Source organism: Astatotilapia calliptera, chromosome 6 (genome assembly GCF_964374335.1).
Source record: "Astatotilapia calliptera chromosome 6, fAstCal68.1, whole genome shotgun sequence".
Lineage (NCBI taxonomy): Eukaryota > Metazoa > Chordata > Actinopteri > Cichliformes > Cichlidae > Astatotilapia > Astatotilapia calliptera.
This window is the reverse complement of record NC_137427.1, coordinates 43187556-43202963: the sequence shown is the minus strand read 5'-3', so window position 1 is coordinate 43202963 and position 15408 is coordinate 43187556. Positions and strand designations below refer to the sequence as shown.

At 45.3% G+C, this 15408-nt stretch overlaps 1 protein-coding gene across 1 annotated transcript in view; it reads left to right on the top strand.

Moving 5' to 3' along the window:
- slc43a1b (solute carrier family 43 member 1b) overlaps positions 1–15408 on the top strand; it is a 32267-nt gene that overhangs the window by 5672 nt on the left and 11187 nt on the right. The window contains exons 6-10 of the mRNA XM_026172142.2: positions 7379–7471; positions 7844–7977; positions 8979–9121; positions 9844–9990; positions 10516–10551. Of these exons, the coding sequence (XP_026027927.1) occupies positions 7379–7471; positions 7844–7977; positions 8979–9121; positions 9844–9990; positions 10516–10551 (553 nt within the window). The remainder of the gene's footprint in view (positions 1–7378; positions 7472–7843; positions 7978–8978; positions 9122–9843; positions 9991–10515; positions 10552–15408) is intronic.

Genomic DNA, 15408 nt, shown 5'->3' with positions numbered 1-15408 from the left:
ATATACTGTATATACATATGCATATGCATCAATATTAACATTCTTGTCTAGTTATCGGATTTATGTAGCTACGGGCTTGTGCTTCATGTTAATTTGCAATGAATTAACACAAAAAGACCCACTGGTGTCATTCTGTGGAACTGACCTGCAGCTGGTGTTGTGATATTTGTGGTTGGAACTTCATGCTTATGCTTTATAAGCTGTGTGTGCACAGAGGCAACACAGCGATGGAAAAGAGGGGAGGGCTGATAAGAATGGAGAGCCAAGGCAAACCTACAACATGGGAACATTACTCTGGGAAGGCATGACTTCAGCTGAACCTGAGGCTGTAGACAGACAAATAAAACCCAGTGATATTTACACTGGGGCAAATGAGGGCAATGTACAAACAAAGAAACTGACGGCCTGTTGCATGCTATAGCTGAATTCTCCGATATTATCGGTTTCATTTCATTTCATTTATGTAAACAAAGAGTGTTTCTCATGACACCTTCAGCGTGAACACTTGTGACACCATAGTTACAACCCCAATTCAAAAAAGAAGTTAAGACGCAACGTAAATAAAAACAGAACTCAATGGTTTGTAACTCTGACAAAGCCATGTTTTGTTTCCACAGTATAACATAAAAATGATTTTAAATATTTAAACTGAGACATTGTATCATTTGATTTAAAAAAAATGGCTTGTTTTGATTAATGGGAGCAACAAAAGGCCAAAAAGGTAAACGATACTAAAAAGAAACAGTTAGAGGAAAACACGGTGACTGTACTGCTCTCTCTATGTGTTGAACTCCCTGAGCGTGAACAGCCAGCCAAACTCAAGAGCCAGGGAGGTGAGCGTACTTGCTCCTCGAACATAGTGTTGAACTGACATCATTGAACTGGAGTGAAACTAGAAACACATAAAACTAAACTCTTAATGATTGTCATACAATCAGCAGGTAAGTGTATTTAGCCACTAACATAGGAGACTTCAAGATAAGCATCCTGTAGATATACAATCTGATATTAATACAAAGAACAATAAGCAGGTAGTGGGCAAGTGTACACTTGTATCATTAGCTCAGAAGCTACGACCTATAACTACTGCACTTCAAGGAAGGTACAAAATAATGTCTCAAACACCCCATTACTAATTGTCTAATATACAAAGAACTGACTGAACTTACTTTTGCTTTCTGAAGGAGTATTTTGGATTCAACTCAAAAGATTTCAAAGGTGTAGCCATGCTTTCCCCACTGTTCCTGTCTATGCACATGTCAAAATAAAGGCTTTCCTGTCTATTCGGATGTCAAAATAAAAGCTTCACAAATTTCTGATGTATAACAATAGAAATACAATTTCCTCTTATTTGTCTCATTAGCATGTGAACATAGTCAAAACAGAACAGTGACTCAGAATCAGAATCAGAATGGGTTTATTGCCAGATGTTGAGGTTTACAACATTAGGAAATTGCTGCGGTGCTTCAGTGCAAACAATAAGAATTAAAGTGCTATGTAGAAAGAAAGATATGTGCATGAGATATACATGAGATATATACATGAGAATAAGAATTATGAGTGCTACGTAGAAAGATATATACATGAGTGCAGGTGGTGATCAGTGCCAGACATGAAATGATGCAGTGACACAGCGTAGGGTCATGTGTTAGTGGCGGGGACAGTCATGTGGTTATTGTTCATGTGTCCAACAGCAGAGGGGAAGAAACTGTTCTTATGGCGAGAGGTTCTGGTGCGAATGGACCGGAGCCTCCTGCCTGAGGGGAGCAGGTCAAACAGACTGTGTCCAGGGTGAGAAGGGTCAGCTGAGATCCGAGCTGCACGCCGCAATGTCCTGGAGGTGTACAGGTCCTGCAGAGATGGGAGTCTGCAGCCAATCACCTTCTCAGCAGAGCGCACAACACGCTGCAGTCTCTGTTTGTCCCTGATAGTGGCTCCAGCGTACCACACGGTGATGGAGGAGGTGAGGATGGACTCGATGATTGCGGTGTAGAATTGCATCATCGTCCGTGTTGGCAGGTTGAATTTCTTCAGCTGCCTCAGGAAGTACATCCTCTGCTGGGCTTTCTTGATGACGGAGGTGATGGTGGGCTCCCACTTCAGGTCCTGGGTGATGGTGGTACCCAGGAAGCGGAATGAGTCCACAGAGGTGATGGGGGTGTCAGACAGGATGATGGGGGGGAGTGGGGCTGTGTGTTTCCTGAAGTCCACAATAATCTCCACTGTCTTCTGGGCATTCAGCACCAGGTTGTTGTGGCTGCACCAGGACACCAGACGTTCAACCTCCCTCCTGTAGGCAGACTCATCCCCGTCCGAGATGAGCCCAATAACGGTGGTGTCATCTGCAAACTTGATTAGCTTGACAGACTGGTGGGTGGAGGTGCAGCAGTTGGTGTACAGGGAGAAGAGCAGAGGAGAAAGAACACAGCCCTGAGGGGAGCCAGTGCTGATGGTCCGGGAGTCCGAGACATTCTTTCCCAGCCTCACGTGCTGCTTCCTGTCCGTCAGGAAGTCAGTGATCCACCGGCAGATGGGATCAGGCACATTCATCTGGGAAAGCTTGCCTCGGAGATGGTCTGGAAGGATGGTGTTGAAGGCAGAGCTGAAGTCCACAAACAGGATCCTGGCGTAGGTTCCTGGGGAGTCCAGATGCTGCAGGATGAAGTGTAGGGCCATGTTGATGGCGTCGTCTACAGACCTGTTGGCTCTATATGCAAACTGCAGGGGGTCCAGGAGGGGGGCCGTGAGGGTCTTGAGATGGGAGAGAACTAGGCGCTCAAATGACTTCATGACCACAGATGTCAGAGCCACGGGTCTGTAGTCATTTAGTCCAGTGATCCTAGGTTTCTTGGGGACAGGGATTATGGTGGAGGACTTGAAGCAGGCAGGCACATGACATGCCTGCAGTGAGGAGTTGAAAATGCCAGAAAACACTGGGGCCAGCTCGTTTGCACAGTGTCTGAGGGTGGCAGGAGACACGCCGTCTGGGCCGGGAGCTTTCCAAGCATTCAGACTCTTAAACTGCTTCCTCACACCTTCTTCATGAATATGAAGAGTTGTGGTGGGAGGAGGTGGTGTAAAATCTTCTTTTGTGTGGGGTGAGGAGGGGGGTGTTGTAGGTGAACAGTTTGAAGGTGGTGATGGCTCTATGGAGGGGGGAGAGGTGGGGGAATGAGTGTCCAAAGTGCCTCTATTGTTGGGGCCGTTGGAGGTGTGAAGGCTGCCTGATGGCTCGTCAAAACGACAGTAGAAGTCGTTAAGGGTGTTGGCTAAGAGCAAGTCATCAGTGGAGTGGGGGGTTTTAGGCTTGTAGTTTGTGATATTCCTAAAACCTTTCCACACAGAGGCCGAGTCATTCTCTGAGATCTGCTGCTGCATCTTCTCAGAGTGCTGATGTTTGGCAATGTCCACTTCTTTAGTGAACCTGTACTTGGCCTCTCTGTAGCAGTCCCTGTCTCCGCTTCTGAACGCCTTACTCTTTTCCAGCCACAGCTTTTTGAGTTTAGGGGTAAACCAGGGTTTGTCATTGTTATAACTCACCCTGGTGTGTGATGGCACAATGCTGTCCTCACAGAAGTGGATATAGGAGGTGACAGTGTCCGTAAACTCGTCCAAGCTGTTAGAAGCAGCCTTCATTGTGTCCCAGTCTGTGGTCTCCAAACACGTGCGAAGCTCCTCCACAGCCTCGTTGCTCCACAGTTTTTTGGTCCTCACGACAGGTTTGGAGAGCTTCAGCCTCTGCCTGTACGCGGGGATCAGGTGGATCATGACGTGGTCAGAAAGTCCGAGTGAAGCGCGGGGCACCGCGCGATAGGCCCCGCTGATCGTGCTGTAACAGTGGTCTAATGTCCTCTCCTCTCTGGTCGGGCATTTAATATACTGCTTGTATTTCGGAAGCTCATGGCTCAGATTGGCTTTGTTAAAGTCCCCAAGAGCAATAATGAGAGAGTCCGGGAATGTCCGCTCCATGTGGAGAATCTGCTCCGCGAGTGCGCACTGAGCTGCTTGCGCATCCGCGTCTGGCGGGATGTAAACAGCGGCCAAGATGAATGAAGCAAACTCCCGCGGAGAATAAAACGGTTTGCAGTGAATAAAAAGATATTCCAGAGAGGGAGAGCAGTGCTGAGCAATCACTGTTACATCTGTGCACCAGCCACTATTGATGTAGAAGCAGACACCTCCACCTTTGGTTTTACCGGAGAGAGCGGCCTGCCGGTCCGCGCGCAGCAGATGAAAGCCCTCCAGCTTGAGCGCGCAGTCCGGGATGTCCTCACTGAGCCACGACTCCGTAAAACATAAGACACAGGAGGAGGCAAAGTCTCTGTTCATGCTTCTCATCAGGGCCAGTTCGTCAATCTTATTGCCGAGTGAGCGTACATTAGAAAGGAAGATCCCAGGAAGGGCCGTTCTCAGTCCGCGTTTCCTCAAACGCACGAGTACGCCGGCTCGCTTACCTCTCTTTCGACGTCTCACTTTCCTGGTCAGAGTCAGCAGTAAATCTGCCGCAGATGCGACAAATATTGGAAATAAATCCACAGGCGTTGTAGTCCTGCAGTTAAGGAGCTCTTCTCTGGTGTAAGAATATCCAGAGGAGTGCCCAGACACAGAAGAAATGCACAAAAACAAGACAAAAGTAACGCACTGAAGCACCAGGGCATCCATACGCGGCGCCATCTTGGTTTATGACTCATCAGGTTAACTGACCACAGGTCAGTAACAGAAGTGAAAAATAGATAAATAACCCCGCATCTAGAAACTGTTCAGATATCTCAGAATAATGTCCGTCAGTGTGAAACTGTGAAGACTGTGTCATCGTAAACTGTACGTGATAGCAAAGGATTCTGAGAATGTGGAGAAACCTCCGAGCACAACCATCGAACCTGGAACTGATGGATGTGTGTGCGTTAAGAACAGGCACGATGGTGCCGTTGAATCAGGGACTGGGCTCAGAAACACCTCCAGTAGTGATGGTCTGTGAACACAAGTGCAGCTTCTGTTGTTCTTCGAATGAAGGTGTGTGAGAAATGAAGGTGTGTTATTCATATCTGTGATACAAATATGTAACACACACAGCAGCTGCTTATGACCACTGCTGCTACAACAGTGTAAGTGTAAAGATCAGAGCAGGACAGCGCTGATCCACAGGAAACGACACGAGCAGAGCCTTTGAGACAAAACAGAGACGCTTCTTCTTCATACTGTCATAGTCAATATACACCACGTTCCAAATTATTATGCAAATAGTGTTTAAGTGTTATAAAGATTAAATAAGTTGTTTTTCAATTAAACCCGTGGATGGGATTGTGTCTCAGGACTCTTTGTATCACTGAAATCAATCTCGGACACCTGTGATCAGTTGTTTGCAAGGTGAGCCCAATTAAAGGAAAAACTACTAAAGGAGGATGTTCCACATTATTAAGCAGGCCTCCATTTTCAAGCAATTTAGGAAGGAAAAATGATCTCTGCTGAAAAGCGTGAAATAGTTGACCGCCTTGGACACGTAATGAAAACCTCTTTCACGAAAATTTACGTGTGATCACCATAATGTTAAGAGATTTGTGGCTGAGTCAGAGCACACATGGGTTCGTGCAGATAAAGGCACAATGATGAAGGTTTCTGCCAGAGAGCAGCTGCTAAAAGGCCATTACAAAGCTGCAAACAGACATTTCAAGCTGCTGGTGCCTCTAGAGCCCTGCGAACGTCAAGCTGTAGGATCCTCCAGAGACCGGCAGCTGTGCATAAACCTTCTATTCGGCCACCCCTAACCAATGCTCACAAGCAGAAACGGCTGCAGTGGGCCCAGAACCACATGAAGACTAATTTTCAAACAGTCTTGGTCACTGATGAGTGCAGCGCCACCCTGGATGGTCCAGATGGATGCAGAGGTGGATGGCTGGCTGCATCGTCAGCTAAAAGGTAGTGGAGTCGTTTTTGAGCTGGAATCACGGGGAGAGTTTCAGACTGACCACTTTCTTCCTGGTACAAAAAGAAGAACTGTGCTTTCTGCAACACAACCATCTTCATGCAAGACAATGCACCATCTCATGCTACGAGGCACACCTCTGCATCTTTGGCTGCTATCAGCATAAAAGGAGAGGAACCCATTCTTCCCTGACCTCAATCCTACTGAGAACCTTTGGAGCATCCTCAGGTAAAAGAATATGAGGGTGGGAGGCCGTTCACATCCAAACAGCAGCTCTGAGAGGCTATTCTGACATCCTGCAAAGACATTCAAGCAGAAGCTTTCCAAAAACAAGTTCCATGGATGCAAGAATTGTAAAACTGCTATCAAATAAGGGGTCCTGTGTTATTGTGTGACTTGACCTGTTAAGATGTTTTTGATTGAAATAACTTTTGATGTCAGTGAAATTGATCTACTAATGCTGCAAATTCAACAAATGACCATTTTCAATTCTCTACAACCTATAAAATCTTTTGAAACTCTGTGTGCGTAATCATTTGGAAGGCGCTGTAGTAACTTAACACAGGACGTGTTGATTAAAGTCTCTCCTGACATGCACTGTGCAGCTTGTTAAAATAAGATGATGTTAGTCAGTAGAAAAGCAAAAGGATGAGCCTTTGGCTGGATCCAAGCTCACCCCAGAGTGCAGAGTTATAGATAGAGTGAACTCTGAGTAAATGCAGTCATGACTAAAATTATGAACGGCTGTGTGGATTTGACACAACTGAAACCATATTACAGCCCAGTGCATGCTGTCACGGTGGCTCTGTCTTACAGAGCTGTACAGTTTACACCCAAACCACCAACTGAACATCTTCCTGTAGAGAAAAAATATTTTCACATTTCCACTTCATGTATCCCTCCACTCTCTGACTCTTACACTAATTTGTTGTTTAAGCAACACTTAATGAATGAATGTAACTACAGAGTTACAGTGTAGCCGCTTGGCTACATAAGTAACGTTTGAATAAATTAAGACAAATGATGTATTAAATGTAATCCTCCAAATATATGAAACTGATGCAAGTTTCAACTGAGTATTACAGCCTGTAGTGTAACTGAGCCACATTCATGAGGCGGCACTGTTCCACGTGTGTCTATACTTAGAGTGACACACACGTGTGCACACACACACTCGCACACCCAAACACACACACGTCTGGTTTGCTCTCCTCGTGGGGACCTGGATTTTGGTCCCCACCAGTATAGTAAGAACCCATAGACACACACACATACACACACGGCACGACTTTTTTCCCCTGTGTTTGTACAAAGCTTTTAAGAGCGCCACCTGCTGGTCACTTATTAAAATGTACAACTGTAGAGAAAATGTTGAAAGCTCTGAAGCTTTTGTCCTTGGACAGAAACTCAGATTTGCTCCGTGTGACAGCACGATCGTTTCTCTCTCTCATCTAGCTGCCGAACATGTTTGGGAACATTCGATCAACCATCCTCTCCCTGATGATTGGCTCTTATGCTTCTTCAGCTGTCACCTTCCCCGGTGTCAAGGTACAGACACACACTCACACACCTCGTTGAAAGGTGGAAAACCTTTCTTGGCTGAAAGCTAAAAGATATTGCTTGTTAAACTGTAGCAGAAGGGTTGTAAACTGTAGGGAACATGAAAGAAAGCAAAGGGGGCAGAAGGACCAAAAAGCTGATGACAGAGAGTACAGTGGACAGGAAACAGGAAGAAGAATAAACAAGAGACAACACTGGGCGGAAATAAAAGGGAGGATACTGCCGTGAGATTTCACATTAACAGTAACTAAAGGTCAAGTTTGCAGCATCATGCACACGTTTTACCTTTCCTTTATTCACCTCAACCCTGAAATCTCTTCCCTCATGCTTCTCTGTCCTACTCCTCCTCCTCCTCTCCAGGTGATTTATGACCTTGGCGTCTCTTTCCGGGTCATCATGTGGGTCTGGGCTGGAATGGCGTGCACTGTGATCCTAAACTGCTTCCTGAACTGGCCCACTGAATCTTTCCCTGCACCCGAAGACATCAGATACACGTCAGTTTTAACAGAATAGACGAATTAACACTGGAAACTGTGTCAGACGTTTAAAAGTAGAACACAAGTCTCATGATGAGACAGTTGTGATCAGTATGATTGCTCCTACAGAGCGTAGTGATCATATCTGAACTGTAAGATAAGATAAAACTTTATTGATCCCACAACGGGGAAGTTTTTGCGTCACCTCAGCTCAGGTACAGATATCAGAAGGAAATACAAAAATACAAATAAGTACAATCAATGAAAAAAGTAAGATAATACACTACATACAACGGTAGCATACACAGTATGTGACTATGGATATGGTTGGAAATATGGAAGACATCAACTATATAGCTTGACATAACTATTGTACCACTACTATTCCTATTTATAGACATGTACACCTTAAATATGCATATGTATACATATACATGCATATACACCTGCACATGTCCGTACACATGGAAGGTCCATTATGCATGAAGTGGTGAGCGTGGATGCTCCCTGGATTCCCACAGCGGTACCAGTTTGGGGTGATTCCATTCTCCCTGAGAGATTTCTCCAGGGACGACACAAAAACCTGAGTGCAGGATGCAGAACTGAGAGCGCTGAGAGTCGACTAAAGCTCACAATGGAAAGAGACATGAACAAAACACAGAGAACAGAAGAGTGACAACAACACCTGGGACAGCTGTGCACAGGCTGCTCAGAGGACAGAGTCATTGCAGTCGGTTAGGCTATAAATCACTGCCTTCAGACTAATATAGATATTGACGAGGGAATCGCTCCTCATGTTGTGACTTCATGTTACCCACTCATGTCAGCTGTCACGAGGCTTCATGATGAACCTTTCCCATGTGTTCTGAGTTTTACAGATTCAGTAACGTCAGCTGTGGTTTCGGGCACGTTTTATGAGTATCTCCAAAAGTCTTCAACTTAAAACATCTTTGAGATAGTGGGAATTGCACATTATGACTCTTCCCATTACATTCTGTGTGTTTTTTTCCTCTTAACAGTAAAAGGGTGAAGATAAGTGGGGTTGTGACAGAGGACAGCGTGACCGGGGACAGGAATATCACCCACATGACTGCAATGGAAGACACAATGGGATCCAGACAGACAGTACCTGAGCACACAGACCCCCACAGCACAGCCCAAGGTATTTGTTTTGTTATTTTGGCTTTAGTTTAAGTTGAGCTTGCTGCCAACACTCTCAGTGATTTTATTCTCAAAAAAATCAAGCTCCCATCGTCCGAGCGATCATCTATGGCTCCCTTGCCTTTGATGAGGGTTAAGTGTTGCCCCGAGTCCAGAAAAACACCGTCAGGGTCTTGTTCACGAGGGGAGAGTCGACCAGTGGTTGACAGACCAGTGGTCCAGCATCTGCAGTGATGAAAGTGATGGGAAAATGGTAACTGGCCTGCATTAGTATAGTGCTTTACTCAGTCCCTGAGGACCCCAAAGCACTTTACCCTACATTCACACACTGGTGATGGCAAGCCACACCTGCCGGACACTGGCGCCACCGGGCCCTCTGACCACCACCAGTAGGCCAACATGGGGTTAGTATCTTGCCCAATGATATTTGGCATACAGCCAGGGGGGAGCCTGGGATTGAACCACCGACCTTCTGATTAGTGGCTGACCTGCTCTGCCATCGGAGCTACAGCCACCCCTGGGCTTTCTAGTCTTTAAAGACTTGTGTGCACTGTAAACTACCATGAACAGCAAAATGAACTGTGTGAGAATCTGCGATGGACCTGAACTCTCAGTGAACTGAAAGAGTTTTGGCTGGAACCTGCACGGCTCTGAGGTCTGTATCTGCTGAACCAAAAGCTAAATGTACATTCATACATTTTCTCTCTTTGTCTCCTTCTTCAGCGTCTGTGCCGCTCTGTCATTCTGTGTGTTCTCCCATATTCCTGTGGAGTGTTATCACCATGGCGATGACACAGCTGAGGCTCATCTTCTTCATGGGTGCTATGAATAAGATGATGGAGTTCCTAGTCACCCACGGCGACCCCAACCGTAAGAATAATGGTCCATTTTCTATTTTTTAAATCTAAATGCTCCATGGTTTATTTCATTGGCCCTGCGACAGACTGGCGACCTGTCCAGGGTGTACCCTGCCTCTCGCCCCATGACAGCTGGGATAGGCTCCAGTTTTGGTATTCCTTATGTGGTTTTTAAAAAAACTCTATATCAAGTGTTTAGTGTTCTGCTGGGTGAAAGTTAAGGTTATGGCACAGAATTCACATCATTTTTATTCTCATCAAACCATTTAGTAAACCCTCTCACCACATGAATGCAGGCAATCTGGAAAAGACTGCTTTACCATAGTTTCACCGTAGCATAAAGGCAATCACTCAGATCTGCAATGAGCTTCCTTGTAAGGTGCACATTGGAGCCAAATCATCAAATCAAAGGGAACATGGTTTCAGCGTTTCTTTTATTTGTCACTTGTTTATAGGGCCAAAGTGAGTGTGCTGCTAATGAGAATAATTGCTGTTAACCCGTCTCTGGTAATCCCTGACCTGCTGCTGTCTCTTTCAGCCTCTGAGGAGCTACAGAAGGAGGTGGAAAAACAAGGTATAAACCAAAACACTCAGTTCTAATGGTGCACACACATGACTGCTGTCCACCGAGACTCGACCCAGGACCAAGACCTGTTTGGGTCCTGACTTAAGATTCAGATTGGTTTTACTCTGTGGAAGGAACATGTTAGACTTACAAGAAAGCACCTTGAACAGTGAGTTACTCAGATTTCATGGGAACTTCGTGATTCATTTTCTAGAGATCAACCAAATGCAATTTTCTTGGCCAATTCAAAATTGCAGCTGTTTTGTAAAAGGCCAATACCTGCTTTGATCGGCTCTGAGCTCTTGTTCTTGTGCTATGACTAGATGCAAGTGTAACACACCCAAAGAAAGATTCTAGGTCTGACCAACCGTCTCAGTCGTGGGCAAAAAGATGACAGTCAGTAAAATTCTAAAAGATAATTTATTGACAAAAAATATCAAGAGATAAAAGATAAAACAGTCCAGTGTCCCATTTATGAATCAAATAAAAACACACAGTCCCAAGGCCAGAGCCAGCTATGCCACACAGCCAGTTACACTCCATGTGTTGCCTGTAACAGGGTTAGAAGTTGTCCTTGGAGACCCACCACCCTGCAAGCATATAGCCAGTGGTCACTCCAGCCTCTGCAACTCTGCTACCTTTAGGCTGTGGCATATAATAGGCCCTGGCCTGCACAGAGAGACAAAACTACACTTTCACTATAGAATTCATAGGACAAAACCCATCCATCCCAAACATATCTGATTTCATCACATTACATACCTGCACAGAGAGACAAAACGACACAGTGTTTGTAGTGTGGGCTATAAGTAGACCAGTGTATCAGTGCAATCAAGTACACCTGCCTCTAATTAGTCCAACTCCATTCCACCCATTGGCTCACCAAAAATGTGACACACACAAAACCACTCCCAACCCAGTGCAACTTCACACAATAATATGGAGCTGAATTAACACAGGTACATTAGTCTACCATGTTACACCCCTCCCTGCTGAAATGGTCATTGTCCCAATGACCATGTAATCTATAAATATTAGTCTCCAAATCTCTGTGGAGGCAGTCCTTTGGTTGTTCTTGTTGACCGTCTGGGTTCTTGATGAATGAGTCCTGTCTCCATGCCTTCTGGGCCAGCCTCGAGAGGGATTTCTGTAGGAAGCCAAAACCCGACCCAGGGTGGAGCAGCTGGAGATCTACCAGTGTGTGGCCATGCATTTCCAGTTTTTAAATCTTCCTGCCTGGCTGTCTCCACCTCACTCCTAGAGTTCTGCATATCTTGTTGCATAGGTAGCAAACAAGGTCTCATTAAGTTACGATGCATCACTTTCTCAACATTTCCCCCTTCTTGTCTAATTACATACACCGGCAAATCAGGATCTGCTTGTTTTATGACGACATAAGGTTGCTGCTCCCACCTATCTGCCAACTTACCTCGGCCCCTTGCTCTCAAGTCCTGTAGCAATACTCTCTCTCCAGGCAGCAATGGAAGAGCATCTGCTTTCAGGTCATGATATTTCTTTTGCCGGGACATTTCAGAGTCTCTATGGTCTTGAGCTTTTCGGAAGGCATACTGCAGCCGTCTCTGATGGTATTGCACCCAGTTGCTTACAGAAAAACAGCCCACATTTTCAGTAAGGCCCATCAGCCGATCCTGGGGAAGAAATCCATGCCTTCCAAACATCAAATAATGTGGTGAATATCCTGTAGAACTGTGCACTGTATGGTTATATACCTGGATCATCTCAGGCAGGTGATCTCGCCAGTTTCTCCTCTCTTCACCTAATGTGCCCAGCAACCCCAGAAGAGTCCGATTAAGCCGTTCACAGGCCCCATTTCCAGCTGGGTGATAGGGTGTTGTATGATCCTTCTTTATACCATACAATTCACACAGCTCCTGCACTAGTTGCGATTCAAAGTTAGGACCTTCATCTGACAGCAGTCGTCTCGGTGCACCAAAGGGCTGAATTACCTTGCTCCAGAGTGCTTTAGCTGTCGTCACTGCAGTCTGGTCTTTTGTAACTGCAGCCCAAGCAAATTTACTGAAGTGATCCACCATGACCAAAACATTATGATACAGATCTTCTGGACCGTTTGTGACCCGTGGTAGGTACCTATTTAAAATAGGACAGAGCCGTAGGCGCACAGTCAGTTTAAAAGAGTTTAATTTTTAATACAAAATAAAAGAAACAGTGTAACAGCAGCACCTAAAAACAATTAAAAACGTTACCTTATTAAAAACGATAAAACTGTACGATTGCCCGTGAGACAGGACAAGCGCTGCGGGGAACAGTTTAAAAACAAATCGACATAGCACACAGGTTAAAAATGGACGGCAACTCACACATGACCCCAAATGGGTAAAACACTATAGAAAAAAAGGCAAATCTTCGGTGCCGTCTTCACTCGGGCCCCCCGCTGTGCATGCAAAAGCGGGGAGGCAAAAAAAGGATTTGTTTTCCCTGCAGCGCCTTCACCGCCTGCGAATCAATATCTGTGGTGCCTACTGATACAGAAAAAGTAAAACAAAAAAACAAAACCATCGACAGCCGCAGCAGTCAGTCCGTCGACTTACACCAGTTTAAAACAAATTAAAACACACTGATGTGTCGGGTCCTTTGCCCGCAGCCAGAAATCCACCTGGCAAAGCAGCAGCTCGGTACTCTGTGAATAAAAGGCAGGCGATCACTAGCTGGACAATAAAACACAGGAATATTCCTCCACTGAATTGGTTTTGTTACCTGTCCACAAGTTCGTGTCACACCCTAATAAATGTGGGTCAGTGGCGATGAAGTCCACTATACCGTTCTCACGGGAGCACCTCTGCCAACAGCCAGCGCTCAAGTGGTACATTTTTGTGTAACCTACCGTTCTAACAGAAGTTTAGGGGAGGACGCGTATCAGACTTTCATAGTTAAGAAACACCAACTTGCCCAACTCGGACCAAGCGCTCGCAGCTTCAGGTTTGCAAAGGAATACCCAATTGCCCACACCTGCGCTTATGAAAGGAGCGAAGACCAGCTCCGTCCCAAGTCTCCAGGTCTCACCTGTCACACACCTATAGACAAAAAGTCTACAGACAACAGTTCCATGGGTGCAGATGTCTTAATGGGAATCAACGGAGCATGTTTCGCAGCAGCCGCTTTACGCAGGACACAGGCATTGCATTGGGAACACCAATTTATAACATCAGTATTTAATTTGGGCCAGAAATATCTTCTTTTAATGAGGGATATTGTTTTTTCTGGGCCCCAGTGTCCTGCATATTCATGGTACAGTTGCCATATAGAATACTTCTCACCCTCAGGAACCAAAATTTGAACTACTGGATCGACCTCCTTGGTATCATGTGATGTCCGACACAGCACTCCATCTTTTAGTGACAGTCGTTCCCAGTGCCGCAGAAGTTAGAACAGGTTTAGACTCCTGTTGCCTCTCACGCTTATTTGGCTGATGGCCCCTCTGTAGATAACAGGCCACCCTTCTTAGCGTTGAGTCCTCCCCTTGCAAGGCAGACCACTGAGATGGCGTGCGTTCAGGAAACAGAGGCACACCACAGGTTACATTTTGTAAACCCTCCTGGTTAGAGTTGCTTACGCCAACACACATTGCTCTGACCACATTTACTTCAACCTGTTTAAAGGATGGAACCTCTACTTCTTCCCTTTGTCCCTCTGTAGCCTCAGTTACTACAGGTGATGGATATCTGGATAGTGCATCTGCACTCTGATTAATACGCCCTGGCCTATATTTGATCTCAAATTGAAAACTAGCCAGGCGTGCTGCCCATCTCTGCTCTAAGCTACCAAGTTTGGCTGAACTCAAATGTACCAAAGGGTTATTGTCTGTGTAAACTGTAAAGGGTACACAATACAGATATTCAGCAAATTTCTTGGTTACTGCCCAGGTCAAGGCCAGAAACTCAAGTTTGAAGGAGCTATAGTTCTTATCATTTTTCTCAGAAGGGCTCAAACTCCTACTAGCAAAAGCAATTACTTTCTCTTTTCCATCCTGAACTTGTGCAAGTACGGCTCCTAAGCCCTGGTTGCTGGCATCTGTGTACAAGATGAAAGGTAGATTAAAATCAGCAAAAGCCAACACTGGTGCAGATGTTAGAGCCATTTTTAAAGAACTAAAGGCTGTGTCACATGTAGAGTTCCATTTAGTGGACAAGGGAACATCCTTCCTCTTAGAATTTTGTGATGCTCCAACTAATATTTGATTTAATGGTTGGGCAATTCTTGCAAAATCTTTCACAAATCTCCGATAATAGCCTGCCAGACCCAGAAATGATTGTAATTGTTTCACAGTAGTTGGAATAGGCCATTCTTGAATACATTTAATCTTGTCAGGGTCTGGAGCAACCCCTTTTGCTGAAACACGATGACCCAAATACTGAACCTCTGGTTTTAGAAGACAGCACTTCTTGGGTTTTAATTTGAGGCCATGCTTTGACAGTTTACCAAGGACTGCATCCAAATGAACCAAGTGGGTGTCAAAATCTGGAGAATAGATTATTACATCATCTAAGTAGACAAGTACAGACTGTAAGTTTTCTTCACCCAGGCATACATGCATCAACCTTTGGAAGGTGGCTGGTGCATTTGACAAGCCAAAGGGCATTCTGGTGAATTCAAATAAACCCATGGGTGTAGTGAAGGCTGTTTTTTCTCTGTCTGGTGGGGACACCCCAACCTGCCAATATCCACTGGCAAGATCAAGTGTGGAAAAATACTTTGCGTTACCTAAACTGGCAAGTGACTCTTCTATTCTTGGAAGAGGGTAAGCATCTTTATGGGTCACAGCATTAGGTTTACGATAATCCACACAAAATCTAAGTATCCCATCCTTCTTACGGACTAACACAACCG